Raw genomic sequence first — 19,752 nt, forward strand, 5'->3', positions numbered from 1 at the left:
AACCAAAGGCTCAATTGCACAAAAATTCCTGGATCCAGAATGTGCCAGGTTTGGGAATTTAAAACTCACTTTAGCCCAGATTTGTGTTTGCTGAGATGAACAATAAAAGAAACATATCTAATTTTGATTGTTGTTTTTTAGACTTTCAAAATAGGTTCAAAAGGAGGGGGGCGCACATGAATAGTCTTTTGCTAACTTCAGTGTGTTTGTGTAACTTAAGGTGAGTTTGTGTAATTTAAGGAACATCACCAAGGACATGCATCCCAAAGGCCTTCACTTGACCACATTCACATTCTCTGAATGTTATGCTTGTTGAACACAGTTTCCATGATTTCATCTTTATACAGTCAAGGCTTTGTATTATTGCAATTCAGGGACATATAACATAACTGGTTATGAAGTCAAACTGAATTTCAACTTTTTTTCTGAGTATAACAGATTTCAGACATTGTACAAGAGCATGAATGCCATTTGCCTTTGCTTAGTTGTTTCTTCATTTTGATTGGATCTAGATTTCTGTAGAGGGTTAAAACAGTCTTAATCACCTTACAAGAAAGGCAGCAAAATATCTGAGAGAGAATACCTGTCAACTTATACTGCTTAAGCTTGGAACACTATAATAATAACTTTAAAACCATATCCTGTCATTTTTGTATATCCACTACTAGCTCTGGACATACACTTTGTTTGCCAAGTTAATTTTTTTTTAAATAGTTGTTATCATGTACAACAATAAGATTAAAAAATAAAAGTCTTCAAATCCTCAGAAAAAATGTAGCTGTGAAAGAACTGTAAAGCAGGCATAAGCAAAACATTTTTGATATAAGATACGTTCATTCTAAATATGTGTCATGGGAACTGATCATTCATATCAACAAAGTCTAATGTTTTTTCCAATTAATACTAAAATGATTGAAGTGTAATACTCAAACTGTACTATGAATATATGAGGCACAGGCCTCTCCCAAACTCATTACATGACTTTGATGTCTAACAAAAGCAATCATTTTATGTGACCAATGCAATCATTCAAAGCATCAACATCATCACAATGTCCTTTTAGCCAGACAAGGAACTCTTTTCATAGTTCTTCTGAAAGGAAAGTTAATGTGATTCATAAAGCTTATCACATGCAGTTAGAAGATGCAGACAGACTATGTAATCCATACATCAGAACAAGCCCAAAAGCCACATCTTTAAGTCCTGTGTAACTCATTAACATATAGCAATGCCTAAACTACGAGAGTAATTAATCTGTAGTCCCTTTCTCATTTAACCCATACAAATAGGGCCCAAGCACATCAGCTGTCAAAGTTCAAAAGGATCCAAAGCAAAATTAAAATATGGTTTATACCCTTCTTTGGAGCAGAGGTCATGACAAGAAACAAATACATTACACTTACACAGCACACTATTTATTCAGAGTGCAAGAAGGCAGTCAAAATTAACTCTTAAATAATTGAATCTAAAATCTGTCTTGCCAAGATTGGTGGATTGCCATAAGTCATTTAATCTCATATATAAAGAAATTTCTCAGTAAAATTTTCCCCAACCTTTATACCAGGAAAATGTGCAAAGATCACTTAGAGTCAACATCTGATGTTAAGGATTACTTTAAAATAGACTATGACTACTTTGTATTTCCCTGTGAATTCTACACATTGAATATTGTAGAGTCATACCTGACTTTGTAGAGCTTGCTGCTGGTAGAGGGATAACCTTGCCTTTGCTTGTTCATCTGTGGTGGGGCTGAGAGGCTTGGGGTCTGACATTGACCGCTGGACGTTCTTCATCGGCCTGGGCAGCGTCTGGTGCCTCTGGGGTGACTCAGCCGTGTAGGATTTCTGCTGCGGAGTGACATGGGCCTTATTCAACCTCTCACTGCAGGAGAATGAGGTTTCTATCATGCGATGAGGTGAAGACAGTGGAGAGACAGGAGAGTACAGCACCTGAGGGGACTTGGGTTGCTGCCGGATCAGGCTGGACAGGGACTCGTTGTGCAGGTGCTGCTGATAGCTGATCTCCAAAGGATCTGGTCGCCGCCTCTCAAACTTAGCAACACCTTGCTGGCGAGGGGAGAGTGGATCTGCTGAACCAACAAGTTGAACACTGGTGGAGTAAGGACTGACTGTGGTGGCTACACTAATCTGTGGAATAACTACACCCTGTGACTGGGCTTCAGGGTCAGTTTGGCAGGCTAAACTTTGACCCTTTTGGGTCCTCTCTGGTCCGGATATATAGTGGACAATTTCAACTTTGTTGGGGTCAGGTACTGTGACATGTATGGCAGGAGAAACCCTCCCCAACTGGTCGGTCTCTGTTTGGCAGGAGCAGTCTCGAATGGTTTGGATGGCAATGCTGGAGGAAGCCACTTTAGTTGCTGTGGTACTTGTAGTGGTTTCAGTCTTTGAGTCAGCACCTGATTCAGAATGTCTAGAGAAACGGGAGCGCCTGCGTCTGACTGGCTGTTCCCACTCTACCTTGTCCTCGTCATCATCTGTCTGGACACTACAGTCTACGCTGCGCCTTGTCCTTCTCCGCCTAGACATCAGGTACCTATCTTCTCCATCTTCATCATCTGTCTGCACACTGCTGTCTACAATTCTCCGGGTCAAAGGGAACATTTGCACCTCCCCATCTCCCCCATCCTGCAAGCGAGGTAAAGATCTCTGTTTCCGCATGGACCTGGTCTCTAGCTGCTCCTCACTGTTCCTCAGACACATTTCAGATGAAGAGTTGGGTAGGGACCTGGAAGAGACCTGAAGCTCCCCATAATGAATTTCTGGGGCAAGGTCCTGTGTCTGCACTATTCTGCCAGTTGGGTCACAGATCAGCTGGGCATTGGTAGCAGCAGCTGCAGCCGCAGCTGCAGCCGCAGCAGTCTTCTGTCTTTTTTGTTCTTCAAGCTGCTGCTGCAATTGCTGTTGCAAAGATTGAATCTGGTCAAGTTGCTGCTTTTGTTGAGCAAGCTGTTCCCTCTGCATGACTAGCTGGCTTTCTCTCTCTGCCTGTTGTTGTTGTATAACCTGCTGCTTGATTGTTTGGAGCTCTTGGATCTCCCTTTGAACCAACATCTGTTCTTTTTCCCTGTGCCGTTGCAGTTCAGCACGTTCCCTTTCTAGTTCTTCTTGAAGCCGCAGCTGTCTTAGTTTCTCCAGCTCCACACGTTCCCTCTCCAACTGCAACAACTGTTCTTGCTGACGATGTAATCTCTCTTCCTCTGTCTCCTTTTCTGTGCTAGGGATAGAACCTCCAACAGTAGCGGTAGTAGCTGCTGGAGTTGGAATAGGTGGCTGGGCAATAGACTGAGGTTGGCCAGGTATTTGAGTGTGTGTTGGATGATAAGCATGTGCTGGCGGAGGCTGAGGCTGAACAGGGGGCTGTGCAGAGGTCTGAGTGTGCAGGTGAGGCTGAGTCAAATTCATTGGCTGCAGTTGTGGCTGATTATTTGGTATACTCACTGTAGATGACATAGGCACAGTTGTGGTAGTGGTCTGTGCAGTGGTAGGTTGAGTTGCTGATAAGGGTGCAGACACAGTTCCAGAGGTTGAAGTGCTAACAGCTGGTTTTCCAAGATACATAGGGGCATCCTGGACAGTTGTGACAGTGGGAGATTCGCTTATAGGAGCAGAGGCAGATACAGGAAGGGTGCTAGGAGTTGGGTAACGGTAAGGTGCCTGTCCAGAAAGAGGCATCCTGGGAGTAACAGGTACTCTAGTGAGGCTGGCCAGAGGCACTGGTGTCATGTTTGGAGTGGGATGAGGTCTGTACACACCTCTCAGTAGTGGACGAAGCACAGAGGCAGGCTGAGTAGTGATTGGCACAGTGGAAGCAATTGGAGTGTTGATAGTGGAGTAGATCATACCATCAGCCGATCTCATTGCAGACGGGTAGAGAGCCCGAAGGCTTGCTTGCCTCGCATTTATGAGATTGGTGAGTGCTTGACTGTGGGAAAGAAGCTTCCCGTCTGGGCCATACATAAAGTTAGGTCTGAGACCTTGTGGTAGGTTAATTCGACTTGGAGGACCAGTTCCCCTGCTAGTACCAAACTGGTGGAGGTCTGGGTTGCTCCCATATCGGTCCATTGAATTTAGGGCGGCACACATTCGGCTGATCTCCCTAGCAGTAGTGGCGCTATACTGGGCTAGATTAGATTCCTGAAAACTGGCAAGATCACGGGAGGAATATCCATAGTCTGAGCTGATGTTGGACAAGGAGCTATACCTTCTTATGGGTATTGGCGGAGCTGTCACATCACCCTCATGGCGCAGATCTGTATAGGAGCCATACTGTAGCCCCATCCCAAGGTAGCCTCCCTCATATCCATGCTTCATTGTGCTTAGGTCCATGGCCAACTCTCCAGAGGCCTGCAGATGTGAATCCAGTTTTGACTGGTAGGACTGTAGACCTTCAGCAAGGTTTGTCTCAGACATAGATGGTTGTAATCGGCCAGGGAAGGGTAGTGTGTAAGACTTCATAGACACATCCTGATATGTCTGACTGTCCTGCCCTGAATGTAGTGGCTGATAGAGCTGTGGTGGTGCAGAGGGGGGTCTAGAGGGCTCTGTGACAGCTGCTTTTTCATCTGCTGCTGGTTTTTGAGAAAATGGACCACCTACGCAGCTGCCCCCAAAGGGCAGGCGGTAAACAACATCACAGCACGCCACTTGATTATCTGCCTTAATTTGCCCTGTTAAATCCATGGCATCCTGACCTTCCTCTGGTTTGACTAACTGGGTCACTGCAGCCCCTTGTGGAGCACCATCCATTTGGACCACCATGGTATGAGGCTTCATAGACGGTAAGCTGACAGTACCAGGTGCTGGTGCTTTGCCCTTTAGTTCAAGAGGGCCTCCAGCTCCATATATTTCAGGTGTTAAAGCTGGAGAAATGGCGCTTACCACTGGGGCAGTGCTCGTCTGACTGACCAGCAGGTCTTTCTTGAGTAATGGAAGCTGAGTGGATAGGTTAAACCTTGCAAAGGAGGCAGCCTGTTGCTGCTGTAGCTGTTGGTGCTGTTGAAGCTGCTGCTCTAAGAGTTGTTGCTGTTGCTGGAGTTTCTGTTGCTGCATTAGTAACTGCTGCTGCTGAATGCTCAGGTCCTCCAGCTTAGCATCAATCTTTGGTATAGATGGGTCAGTTGGAATAATCTTGTTCTGAGCCAAGCACACTACTGCTCCCATGCCCTGACCAAGGTCAACTCTGTTCTGAAGGGGATCACCGTACACCACAGGTTGTTTCGGCTGGGATATAAACATAGAGGCAGCCACAGTGACACTAACTGTGGTGGCAGTTGAAGCTACTATATAGGGCTGTTCCTGGGCATTCAGGTTCATAATGAGAGGCTGGATAGTAGTGGTGTGACGGATGGGACTACCTTCTGCACTACCAGAGTACTTGCGTGATTCTGTGGCTAAAGAGGTCAGGTCCATCCCTTGATCAGTCATGATGACTGGAGCGGGTTTTGTGGCTGTCCTCAGATCTACCACACTACCACCCTGAAGCCTGTGACCTGGTTCAACCCTGGATGTTCCAGGGACTGTAGAGATCCTGCAAAGGGATATGTTCTCCATGGAGAGTGACCCACGAGTGTAAGTGCTTGCAGTGGTGATCATGCTTGTGCCAACATTAACTTTTTCAACTCTATGGGTCCTGTAAAAGCCATGTTGAGGAGACTGCTGGTGTGGAGGCGTGTCAGGTGGACTGACTGGTGGAGAATAGGCATCAAATGTTGACTGACGGCTGAACCTCGTTGGTGAGGACAATGGAGACGTGGCGGTATTTACAGTTACTGGCTTTGATGGACTTGTGGGCTCAGACCCTACAGTAATCACCATGAATGGAGCATCCTGAGAGGACTGCTGCCTGAAGAGCCGCGGTGAGACAGACCTGTGAGGAGTTTGAGTGCCCTGAGCCATAACTGGGGAGGAGGGGCCGGAACCTCCAGATGGAGCTATCATAGAGGGGCTGACTGTTTGTGTTGAAAACTCTGCAGTTCTTCTGGATGGAGATGGGGTCGGGCTATGAGTAGGTGAAGAGGTGGGTGAAAGAGGAGGACTCCCTTTATAGTAAGAGTAGACTTTTGGTGAATGTGATTCTGCAATCATTTCTGCTGAGGTTGCGCTGTCTCTCATTTGGACACCTCTGTTTTCTGTCATTCTTCTACCAGCACTCTCTCTTTGGCTATAAGCCTGAGTGATCTCTGCTATCTTACTTGAGACATTTGAAATACCTGTCGTGGTTGTGACACTAGTTGGCTTTTGCCGTCCATACAATGTAGATGCTGTTGAGGTCACTGTTTGGCTAACACTCGTTTGCGAGACAGTAACTGTATCTCGTGCGTACACTCCATAGGCAGTAATAGTGGTGGCAGCAGGAGTGATGCCATTTTTTCCAGTTTGACTTCGTAGTCTGTCCTTTTGTGCATCTTTTGAGAAATGCTGCGTCACACGGACGTCAGGTATTCGTCCTCCAGTCCCTGTTTCAGAGAATGACACTGGTGCTGAGAGTTGAGTTGGGCTGGTGCCTGGAGTCAGAAGAGCATTATTCTGTTCCAGCAGTTTTGCAAATGCCGAGCCTGTATCCAACAGCTGTTTGTCTGGGTAAGGTGCATCAATGTCCCCTTGGTCATCCAGCTGTTTGGTGATGTTTTGGGACGTTTGGCGAATCTCTTCATAAATATCTTCAATTTCTTCATTATCATAGCCAATGTCGTCTTGATCGATATACTCATACTCATCCTCATACTGCTGCCCATTCCTTATGTCCTCCTGCTGATAAGTGCTATATTGCTGCCCTGCATGGGTTTGCTGCTGCTGTTGCTGCTGCTGCTTTTGTTGCTTCTGCAGCATCTCTGCTTTCCTCATCATTTCTTCATAAACTTCCTCTGCACTCTTCAGTGGTTTGCCACTCGAAGAAGTTGTTGCAGTGATGGTGGTCATGGCGGTGGTGGTGGTTGTGGCAGATGATGTAGTCTCAGGTTTTTCAGTTGGGGAGTACAGTGACATAAATGTTGGTAGGTTGTATTCACTGCCTGATTTATAGAGCTTGGACGACATCTCATACCCCTCAGCCTCGGAGTCAACAGAGGGGGAATATTCGGAGCACGAAGAACGGTGGAGTTCCTCCATCTCTGCAGCTTGTCTCAACTCCTCAGTTGGGGAAGCATCTTCAATTGGGGAAAGGTTACTGGGGGGAGTTTTGGATCTCTCCCTGCGCCTCTGAGCTCTCAACTCCTCCTTGTCCCGTTTAGTTTTCCTGGCTGTGCTTCGGATCCTCTGCTGCTCCACTTCCCTCATTTTCTCTTGTTCCCTCAGGAGCTCCTCTTCCTCTCTCAGTTCGTCCTCCTCTGAAGAATCCTCAATCGTCGGCAGAAGTGGGCCATGTGACCGGTGACGTGCTTTACGTTGCTGCTTGGCCTCCTCCAGTCTCTGTCTGCGGCTGGGGCTGCTGTCACTGTCATCTTCCATGGAGGAGATGGAGGTAGGAGATGTTCCAGAGGTGTAGCTGGAAGTGGTTGGCGGAAGTGTAGACGAATAATCCCCTCTTGACCGTTCCTCAGGGGAACCTGTGAGGCTCTCCATCTCCAGTTCAGGTTCTCTGTCAAGGCTTAGGTCATTCTCGTTGCTGAGCTCCATGTCTCGGCCATAGCTGTTGGTGTTGTTGAGCTCAATGGTCTTGAATCGTCGTAAGCCTCCTTGGGATGCCATCAGATCTTCTTCACCATCCTCAGCGGAGCCTTTGTAGACATCGGTGGTCGTCTTGCTCTCTTCTTCAAAGCTGCTTGAATGATGCGTGAGGCGACGTTTCTCTTTCCCTGAGTCACTGATGTGCTTGTGCGTCTTTTTCGACTTCTGATAGCCATAACCTTCGTCTTCCTCCTCATCCTCCTCTTCCTCCTCTTCCTCCTCCATCTCTTCTTCCTCTTCTTCATCCTCATTTATTTCATCTGCACTCATCTTCATAATCTGTCTCCTCATGTATTCCTCATCCGTTAACTCCGCAGGCTCCGCCTTCTTCTTGCGGCCACTGTCATCCCCAGCTGCAGCCATTGCTCGAAGCTCTCGCTTGGCCTCCCAGTCTGCCGGATCCTCCTCCTCTTCGAGGATATCCTCTAGCTCCTCATCAGAGTCATACTCTTCAGGGCTGATTGACAGCGAGTGAGGGCGGTGCTTCCTGTCTTCACCCTCTCGTGAATCCCTGTGGTGTCTTCCTCTACCTCGCTCTCTGTCCCTTGCCTTCTCCCCTTCGGATGGAACTTTGGACTCCAGAAGAGGGCGCATGGAACTCTCCAACTTGGTGATTTCAGAGGGGCTGGGTGGTGTTAGGCGGCCAGTCAGTCCTCTCTCGCTCAGCTTCATCTCCTCCTCCTGGATAAGACCAGTGATCTCACTGTGTGAACTGGAGATGCCGTCGGATGAGTAGCCTGTATCACTCAAACTCTGGGGGCTCCTTGATAAGTCATGGGTGCTGTTTGTCTTGTTTGTCTCCTGTAGAACCAAACAAAAGACATCATAAAAGACTCGTATTAGATTTGCAAAGTATGTATGGAACACAGACATCTGTATTTTACTTGGCAGTTGACGTTAATGCATTCAGTAGTTCATCTTGCAGTCAGTTTCACTGTTGTCAAAGTTATGGTCTTGGTTAATGGAATGGAGCTCATTAATGTATGAGTGTATGTGTGTGTGTGTGTGTGTGTGTGTGTAGGCTGCAGCACTACTTCATTGCATCTCTGGCCTGAAAGGCTTTGCATATTCAGGCTGCAACTTGCTCTCTTTCTCTCATTAGTTTTGTGGAGGACTGACTGAGAGGAATGGCGTGGTGGAAAAAGACATTACTTTCTCACTAGTTCTCTAGGTGTAAATCTATCACACCTTGTGCACCATCAGCACTGTTTTCAGGCATAAATAACACACTTCAGCAAGAGAGAGGAGATGAGGTGAAAACATGGCTTCTAAGGCTGCAATTTGCCTCCCACCAATACATTAAAACATTTTGGCTATTTTGAAATTGAAGCGCAGGGATTATTTGAACATTAATAATTAACAACATTTATTTGATCTTTATAATCAAGTTGCTAGTGTTCAGCTGATGTAGATGTTACATTTTAGAAGACATACATCCTGTCTTTTGTGATCTTAATTGGCTTTGATTCTTTTCGGGTAATAAAAAGCGCATTTAGAGAATTTAGAGGATTTATCATATATCAGAACATCTCAAGTGCATCAATTTCTAGAAAAATACCTGTGTATCCACCTGGTTGCGGACTCATTTATTTGTTCAGATTCTAAAGTCATTCTCATTGAAAGTCTCACCTCGTATCTTGATTTCTGGGACTCCTTCTTCTTATCTTTAGCTGGAGAAACAGCTGTAATTGGCTCTGTTATTCCCTTCTTTTGAGCTGGTTTGGACTCTTTGACAACTGCTGGGGCAGGTTCAGGCTCTGTATCTGATTTCAGGGCGATTTTGTCCTTCTTCTGTGCCTCGCTGATGGGTGCAGGGGTTGAGGTTGGAATAGGAGTTGATTGATCCGGTAGTTTTGTATCCACTGCTGGTTTGACAGCGGTCGAGGTGAGAGGACCACTCGACTGAGTCGCTGGAGCTTTTTGCTGGGGTGGTGCTGCCTTGGGCCCCGGCTGTTGCTGATTGGACAATTTCTGAAAGGGCGGCTGCTGAGCTTGCTGCTGACTGGTTGGAGGTTGATGCCGCGGTGAGCCTATCGGTTGGTGTTTGGGAGACGGTTGAGGGACAGGAAGAGGTAGGTCTTCGAGGCCTCCTGACATGAGTCTCTGTGTCTGACAGTTCAGGCAAAGCCATTCTTTCTTCTGCAAAACAAAACAGGCGGAGACATATTCAATAAAACAGAAGTGTTTCCATTGAGAATCAACCATGTGGATAATTAAAAAGTCAGGAAGTCATAGACAGCTTTCCACTGAACACAGTAAAGAAATAGCAATACAGTGCTTTTATCTGGGTCATCACATGTAGGTAAACTGTGATTAAAGTGATTAACTGTGATTTAGGAACAAAGGGAGATTTGATGAGCAAATATGGGGAGATCTTATGAGTTACTTCTTTTCACACTGCAGGTAAGTGGACAAAAATGATAAAATATCAGGAGCACATTACGTAATTACACTGAAACGGGTGTTACCATTAAATAGACTTCAAGAGCAGGATTATGTCTGTCTTATGTAATGAACATAACATTTATGTAGTTATGCCCAGTATACAATGATGGAGAATTCAAGTGCAACATTAGATCTGTTGTAAGCATATCTCAACTGTGGGTGGAACAGAAACACATTCCAGCTTTACATCATGCCAGTTCCAAGCATGCACATGTGTGTGTGTGTGTGTGTGTGTGTGTGAGAGAGAGAGAGAGAGAGAGAGAGAGAGAGAGAGAGAGAGGGAAAAAGAAAGGTTTGCTGTGATTAAGTCTTTGAGCTGCTACTGTACTGGGGAAGCCTCCCAGCATTGCTGATTATGGAACACACACACACACACACACACACACACATCTGGAGAGTCCACAAACATAGCACAACAGGCCAGCAGTTCCCTCCAGCCTAAGCCTCTTACATGCCCTGGCTTTAAATCCTGCCTTTTCCGCTGTTGGTCCAAACCATATGATCTCTGCTGATACCCGACGCTTCAGGACAACCAATGTGTCCTCTCCATCTTCTAGGAATATCTCAGTGAATATATCACAGAACGTTCAGGGAAAAAACATGATTAGAGCTAACTGGTCAGTGACCCGAATGTTTTTTCATCTGGCATTTGGACTGTGGGCAAGGTTCTGAAAAAAAAAATCAAAATCAAAACATCAACTAAGTTCTGATTCGATAAAAAAATACTGTACTGTACTATTAATATCTAATGCTCTGGAGATACATCGTAAAAATTAAAAAATCAATGTGTTTCTGAATCAATGGTCAACTTTTCGAATAAGCCAATTGTACGACAGGGCCATAACTCATGTAACGGAAGAAGAAAAGAGAAAGAGGGAGGGAGAAGAGTGAAAAATAGCAGGAAAAGTGACTAACAAGAAAAGAATGAGAAGAGAAAAAGAGAGACCAGAGCGAGTATCTAAGTGACCCATGAAGCAGCCCATTAGCAGTGAGGGCTATCTTCAGGCTGATGTTCTATTCCTGCCAGGGGAAGTTTGGCGTGGCAGGCCACTTCAAGAGCCTTCTGCCACCCTCACAAGACCCCATCCTCTGCAAACACACGCCACAGATAAATAATGCAGCATGCGCAAACTTCTCTTCAGACAGAGATGAGGTCAGACTCACAAAAACAAGAAGAAACATGAAGAGAAGAGAACAGAATGGAAAGAGAGTGGATGAGAGAGAGTTGAAAGCAAAGGGTACAGGAGGTTGGGAGCTTTCCACTTATATACTAGGCTTCTGCTCCCAACTTTGAAAGACTGGGTGTGACTCACTGCCAGCAAAAATAAAATCCATCTAAGTAAACTAAATGAAAACTTAAACTGGAAGGTTTACAGTTTAACGTGCAAATTAACATTATGCAATTATAGTCAATCATCGTAAAATGTAAAATCACAGTAAAATCATAGTAAATTAAGTAAATTAAAGTAAAAGTAAGGCACTGGGAGTGACCCACTGCAAGCAAAAATAAAATCCATCTAAAATAAACTGTGAACGCTGGAACAGGTAACAGTTTAATGTGCAAATTAATTACATGCAATCTCATGGTAAAAGTAAGCATAATTAACATTTAAATAATACAGTCCTAAATTAAACACAATAAATACTAAACTAAGTGTATTAATGTACATAACTGACACCAGTCCATTAGGGTACTATGACACCAGTTCATTAGGGTTTTAAAAAAAACAACAACAACAACAAAAGAAAACTGTAGGAGTTAAGGTATCTGATAAAAATGCAGCACCAGTCACATTTAGCAGTTTTTGAATACGTAAACAGCTGCTTCGGCAATGACCCTGATCTACATTAATCAGAGATGAAACAGGGTCAAAGTGTTCTCCTTTGACCTTGTCACCCTGATGACATCATCACTCCACTGGAAACTTCATTTTCACTTCCCATCATTTGACAGCACATTAATGGACAATGGTTTCAATTAATGGAGAAGATTGATCTGGCTTTTTTTTCTTTTATATTTCTTTTTGATCAGAGCAAGGAGGACATATCAAAACTAGTCACATGAGAAGATAAAAGCCTCGTTTTTTTTTGGAGCCATTGTCATCTTGGAAGCTGATAATCATCGACAGAGTTCGGTTCTGGAAATTGCATTTTCAGACATGGCTCCAGCGTTCTTACAAGAACTAATTCAAAGAGACAAATGCAGTTGCTGTTATCTGAGCACTGCTATGGATTCTCCACATATTACACCTCATTTCTGCGGGCAGCCCAAACAATCAAATGCACTGGACAGACAAAAATGGTACATATCAGCTCCCACGGTCAAGAGAGCAAGGTTTAATTTGTTTCTTTGTATGAGATCTGTTTCATCACACAGGTTCCATTAATCTTTTCAATTTCTATGTCTCCAACTTCACACATCAAGTCCTAACAACAATACCATAACATTATCTAATGCAAGTAAGTTCAGCCCTTTAATGTTAAATGATTAAACATGACTCTTCTACAATGTTCCTTATATGTTACAAATACACCTCCTTTATAAATCTGTACATCAAAGGAAGATGTATATTACTAGCTCCACAGGAGTCCAGTTCATTAAAGCCGAGGTTGTATGTTTCACCCAGGTTTCCATATTTAACTCAATTAACTATCTTAATTAACTATTAACATTACCAAATGTTGTATAAATGACATGGAAAAAGAAAAAAAATTAAAATTAAAGCAACATTTGTAAATGTCTAATTCATATAATTACTAATTATTGCTAATTATTTACAACAAGTTGTTAAATAATTCTTCAACAGCTATTACAATGTCTTATAAATTATGTTCTCATTGCGACAGACGTATACTATCCACATAACCATAAACAAATTTTCTGCTATATATATTTTTGTCCCTAAAATGTATACCTCCAAACTGAATTTGTTCAAGAGAGTGTAAGATTGGTGATGAAGAGCCATTTGACAGTTAAGAGCTTGTGTGAGTAAAACTGTGATACAGAGATGGTAAAATCTGGAAACAGGGCCAACAACACAGTGAATAAAAATGAAGATGTACCAACTGTTTAATATGAGGCTACATTTGCCAACGCACTGCGAAGAAGATGGCTCAAGACTTTTACGGCCATCTGTCCAGCAACAAATAACACTGCTCAGACAAATGACTCTTGGCTATCTCACCTCAGCCAGAGACTGCCTCAGGCACCATAACAGTAGATAAAAATCTAAGTTTTTTCTTTTTCTTTTGTTCTCCTCCATCCCTCCCTCCCTCTGTCTTTGAGGTGTGGATAACATGAATCACTGGGCAGATCTTAACACACCACAACTGGTTCTACCAGTGATAAAATAAACATATATACAGCAGTGCTTGAAAGTTTGTGAACTCTTTAGTTTCTGCATAAATATGACCTAAAACATAAGATTTTCACACAAGTCCTAAAAGTAGATAATGAGAACCCAATTAAACAAATGAGACAAAAATATTATAATTGGTCATTTATTAATTGAGGAAAATTATCCAATATTACATATCTGTGAGTGGCAAAAGTATGTGAACCTTTGCTTTCAGTATCTGGTGACCCCCTTATGCAGCAATAACTGCAACTAAACATTTCCGGTAACTCTTGATCAGTCCTGCACAACGGCTTGGAGGAATTTTAGTCCATTCCTCTGTACAGAACAGCTTAAACTCTGGGATGGTGGTGGGTTTCCTCACATGAACTGCTCGCTTCAGGTTCTTCCACAACATTTCTATAGGAATAAGGTCAGGGGGCTATTCCAGAAAGCAGGTTTAGTGAAAACTCAGTTAGTTAACTCAGATTAAGTAGTAAACCTCCTAAGAGAAGAACCCTTTGGCCTCATTCTCCTAGCAAAACAAAGCAAAAGGGCTCTTCTATTAGGAGGTTTATCACTTAACTCAGTTAGTTAGATTTTCACTAAACCTGCTTTCTGGAACACCCCCCAGGACTTTGACTTGGCCATTCAAAAACATTAACTTTATTCTTCTTTAACCATTCTTTGGTAGAACTTATGTGCTTAGGGTCATTGTCTTGGTGTATGACCCACATTCTCTTGAGATTCAGTTCACGGACAGATGTCCTGACATTTTCCTTTAGAATTCGCTGGTATAATTCAGAATTCATTGTTCCATCAATGATGGCAAGCCATCCTGGCCCAGACGTAGCAAAACAAACCCAAACCATGATACTACCACCACCATGTTTCACAGATGGGATAAGGTTCTTATGCTGGAATGCAGTGTTTTCGTTTCTCCAAACATAACGCGTCTCATTTAAACCAAAAAGTTCTATTATGGTCTCATCCGTCCACAAAACATTTTTCCAAATAGCCTTCTGGCTTGATCTCATGATCTTTAGCAAGCTGCAGATGGGCAGTGATGTTCTTTTTGGAGAGCAGTGGCTTTTTCCTTGCAACCCTGCCATGCACACCATGGTTGGTCAGTGTTCTCCTGATTGTGGACTCATGAACATTAGCATTAGCCCACGTGAGAGAGGCTTAGAAGTTACCCTGGGTTCCTCAATGACTATTAAATGCCTTACTCTTGGAGTGATCTTTGTTGGTCAACCACTCCTGGTTAGGGTAACAATGGTCTTGAATGTCCTCCATTTGTACACAATCTGTCTGACTGTGGGTTGGTGGAGTCCAAACTCTTTAGAGATGGTTTTGTAACCTTTTCCATCCTGATGAGCATCAACAACTCTTTTTCTGGGGTCTTCAGAAATCTCCTTTGTTCGTACCATGACACACTTCCACAAACATGTGTTGTCAAGATCAGACTTTGATCGATTCCTGTTCTCTAACTAAAACAGGGCGCCCACTCACACCTGATTGTCATCCCATTGACTGAAAGCACCTGACTCTAATTTCACCCTCAAATTAACTGCTAATACTAGAGGCTCATGTACTTTTGCCACTCACAGATATGTAATACTGGATCATTTTCCTCAATTAATGAAGGACCAACTATAATATTTTTGTCTTATTCGTTTAACTGGGTTCTCTTTATCTACTTTTAGGACTGATGATGTTTTAAGTCATATTCATGCAGAAATAAAGAAGATTCCAAAGGTTTTACAAACTTTCAAGCACCACTGTATATATTAAGGTTTCCGCTAGGATTTTTTCTCGCCAGTCTGTACTTGTCTGTATAGAATTTATTTTACCGGACAAATTTGAAACTTACCAGTTACGTTCAGCAACAGTATGTTACAAATGCAAATATAAGGTAGGCCTACACCTAGGTTGATGAAAGAATGACAGCAACCTCAAATCAGTTTGCCTAATTTGGTTTATCAGTTTGATCATTTAATGAACAGTAACAATTAAGCAAAACGAACGGTAATGACTGGGCAAAACCTCAACATTAGCCACTAAAATGTAGGCTACGAAACATAACCTGTAACATCTGTAGCCTGTTCGAAAAAAAGGCTAGGCCCACATGGCATCAAATGTAGCCTATAGGCTACCAGGTAAAATTTTATTTTCTCCTTTTTTTCACTGCAGCAAAGTCTTCTACTGCCAACTTGAAATCAAACGTGTCCAATGTGTCTTTACAATTTGCAATGCGCATAAGCCGCATCACTCTCTCCTCCTCCAAACAACTTCACAGTGCCGTCTTAATTCCATTCTGCAGAGAGAAGCCCCTCTCTGCTGGCATGCTTCACACGGGCAGAACACAATTTTAGCCAGTGTAGTTCAGTCGGGGAACTGAACTTATAAATAAGCACTTTGCAGGCTCTTGTGTTGTTTTGGTAAAAACGGAGAGAACGGTAAAAAAAACAAAAAAAAAACATGGTTTATAAAAATGGGCTATTATAAAAAGATGATACATAAATCTATATCCATATATTTAAAAAGCAAAAAATGTAAATAAATAAATAAATAAATAAATAAAGGAGTTTTTAAAAAAGTTAAAAAAAAAAAAAACCTATGAAAGTGCAAGTGTTTGCACTTCAAGTGTACTTAAAGAAAATCATTAGACACTTCAAAAGCTAATTTTAATCACTTTTATCTTCAGGGGCAGCTGACTCTGCACATTCCTAAATAACATTCCCACTCAGTGAAACTCAGTGTAACTCTTATTTAACACATACAAGTGGCCAGTTTGCACCTGTAGGATTCTGGCTCCTATAAACATCTCTACCCTTTAGGTAAAAACCGCCCAAAACTGAATAGTCCAGTTACTATCAGACTGCTGTGGAGTTTTTTGTTTTTGTGCTTTTGAGCACCATTTGTAATCACATGGTTCATTGGCATTTGTATCTATATTTGCATAGGAGCTGGGGTAAAATGCTTTCATTAATGGTCAGTTTACACAGTACATAAAATAGGAACCAATTATGATGACGGGGGAAAAAGTGTAAATTAAACTGTTCTGTGGTGCAGGGCTGGCTTCAGGGTGCAATGACTGAGGGGGGTACTTGAGATTTGCAAGGGGGCAAACGTGTACAGTATGTACCCCCTTTTGCCAACCCCCCCCCCCACCACGCGCGCCGGCGGTGTTGTGGTGTCTGGCATTTGGTATGTGCATTGTCACTGATACATTTCTCCAACAAAATACGATTTCTTTCCTCTAAAACAGTGACATAGTCAAAATCAGTAATGCTTAAGCTTTATACACAAACATCAAACTGGAGACTATATTTGCTATATACACCAGATATAACATAACACTCCCTGCACCTTCTACCACATGGTTTGAGAATATCAGAAGTGCTTTATATCCTGGAAATGCGTCGTCCCCCACTTTTAAATGGATAATCTTCGTTAAGACTTATTTGTTGGACACACAGCAGCTTAGAGACCCACTGGGCTATGCTAGAATGTTCCTCACCCTTTATCAGTACATTACTAACTGCAGTCATTGACAGAGAATACTCATGTAGGGATACTGTTTGCAGAAATATACTTGTTACTGTTAGCACAAAAATATTGCCAGTGAATAGAATATAAAGTCAGTACAAGATCAGGGACTTTCACTGGGTTTTGTATTGCATGATTAAAATTAAACTGCGAAAGAAGCTGAAATTTGGCCTCAGTCAAAGAAAATTCAAGATTTTCATCCAAATGGTCAGATGTACAGATACATGTTCAGGTTATTCAAGTTCATGATAACACAAGTCAAAACTGCTCATTTTCACTACATTACTGATTTAGTTAGCTTCCACCCACATGTTCTGGTATGCACATTTTCTGAGTGCTCATCCTCTACATTTCTCTGAAGCCTAAAACATACTAAATTTACTCTAATGATACACAAAGGGTGATGAATAATTTGTTCAATAATTTAGAAAAACAGAGTTTAGTCAATCAGGTTGGATCACAAATGCAGAAACACACGAAGAGTTGCTGTCAGGCTGCAGTGGCGTAATTCCACAGTTTGGCTGATAGGTGGCAGCACAGAGAGAGAAAGAGAAAGAGAGAGAGAGAGAGAGAGAGAGAGAGACAGAGAGACAGAGAGAGAGAGAGAGAGAGTAAACGATGCGATTCCCTGCTGCTGATGGTTTGTACCACAGATCCCAGTGGAGCCAGCAAATTGGTTTCCTTTTGTACGACTGCATCGTACTCAAGGACCACTCCCATTCACAGTCAGGCATGTGAAGAAGTCATGCTCTCTCTTTACATTTCTATAGTCAAGAACCTTCAATTACACACAGCCTGGCAAATGCATGTCTGCAGGAGTCTATATGAGGTATATATAGGACATCCTGTTAATGCACAAGAACACACACACATTCTCTCTCTAGTTCTCTCTCGCGCGCTCTCTCTCTCTCTCTCTCTCTCTCTCTCTCCCTCTCACACATACACACACACACACACACACACACACACACACACACACACACACACACATCTTCATCCCTGTATGGAGCATTCAGTCTCCTCCCCCTTCTGGCCATAAAGCTGTTTTTTACTATATACCCATATTGTCTTTCTGCTCCAACAACACCACTTCTCCAGAGAGAGAGAGAGAGAGAGAGGGAGGGAGAGAGAGAAATGGGGGATGGGACTGGAATCAGAGCCCTACCAAGAAAAGGAGAAAATAACATTGAAGAAAATGAATGAGTGCATGTGTGAGAGACTGAAGAAAAGAAAAAAGGATGGTAACGTCAGAAATAAAGGGGTTGGGTGTAGGGACAGATAAGGATCTACAATGCAAACACAACACTGGAGAAAACAAAAAAGTATAATGTAAAAAGGAAAGTCAAAGTGTTTGGAAAGGGGGAAAGTAAGAGTGATGGGGGGGGGGGGGGGGGGGGGGGGGGGGGGGGGGGCTAGACTGAGAACCAGGTCACTCTAGCCTCCCTCAGGCAAGAGGTGGACACACTCTCCATGGCTTGTCTCTAGCTATTCCTGTCCCCTTTTTGCTTCCAATCTCTCCTTCTCATCGCTGACCATCCATGATCTAATCTGTATTCTTTTCTCTTTCTCTGTTCCTCTGTAACAACCCTCTCCATATACCATTGCTATTTTTCTATGCATTGGCAAAGTCTCACTAACTTTTTTTTATGGTTCATTATCAGAACCTGTTTTTTTTGTGTCTGATGTGAAAAAGTCCTCTTTCTCTCCCTCTCTCTCTCTCTCTCTCACACACACACACACACATAAACATAGACAATGCAGTGTTCATGTGCGTGAGCTTGTGTATGCTTGTGAGCTAACAATAAAGCAACAGATGAGGTGTGTATTTTTGGACAGAGAGTAAAGAGGGATCTTCTCTGTAAACAGCTGGAGGAGAGATAACACAGGCGTCCTCCCAGGGACTAACAGGCTTCTAACGCTATGACAGACACACACACACAGACACACACACGCAATAAGCTCCCACGCCATTGTAGTGTAACAACCCTCTCTGTCCAAGGCCAAGTGCTGCAGAAGAGAAGATCTGCTCTTCAACCCATCAGTTTCTCTCTCTCTTTCTCTCTCTCTCTCTCTCCCTCTCTCTCTCCCTCTTTCTCCGTATGAGGGTTAAAGAGTGTCACTAATACAGCTTTCTGAGAGATCTGTGGCGTGGTTCAGTAGCTGGGTGGCACTAAGCCTGAGAGAGTACAGAGGGAGTGCCTTCTGTTCACGACACCACCTCACAGCTGTGTAACCTACACACACACACACACACACACACACACACATTCACACACAAATAGGTATGATCAAAAGCCGTTTTCAGTCTCACCTACACAAACAATAATGGCATTCATACCAACCAACCTGACTTAACATTTCTTTTTTGACAGTTTCTGAACTGAAATATTCAACTGAAAACGTGGGTGGGAAAAAAAGGAATTTCATTAAAAATGTAACAAGTGAGCATATTAGAATCCAGCGAGACTAGTTCACTGTACATATGTAACATATAAAAAAGTGAAAATTTGACATGCTTTTTTTGTCGTGTCTCTTTTTTGGGATATGTTACGTAACATATCTAACCAATCATGTTGGTGTAAAAGAAATTTATTACCTTTTCACTGGTATGGGCTTGCCATTTTCAGCTCCACTGAGGTTAAATAGTGAAAAAATGCACTAATTCAGTCATTTTTGAATTTGCTTAGTGTATAGAGTGAGAATTGCACTATGAGCATTTTTCAAAGTTTTTC

The 19,752-nt window shown here is 43.0% G+C and overlaps 1 protein-coding gene across 1 annotated transcript in view; it reads right to left on the bottom strand.

Moving 5' to 3' along the window:
* bsna (bassoon presynaptic cytomatrix protein a) overlaps positions 1 to 19,752 on the bottom strand; it is a 99,215-nt gene that overhangs the window by 8,845 nt on the left and 70,618 nt on the right. Inside the window, exons 4-5 of the mRNA XM_030785247.1 lie at positions 9,318 to 9,827; positions 1,683 to 8,489 (exon numbers count right to left, since the gene is read on the bottom strand). Coding sequence (XP_030641107.1) covers positions 1,683 to 8,489; positions 9,318 to 9,827 — 7,317 coding nt within the window. The remainder of the gene's footprint in view (positions 1 to 1,682; positions 8,490 to 9,317; positions 9,828 to 19,752) is intronic.

This window comes from Chanos chanos, chromosome 9 (assembly GCF_902362185.1).
Source record: "Chanos chanos chromosome 9, fChaCha1.1, whole genome shotgun sequence".
NCBI lineage: Eukaryota > Metazoa > Chordata > Actinopteri > Gonorynchiformes > Chanidae > Chanos > Chanos chanos.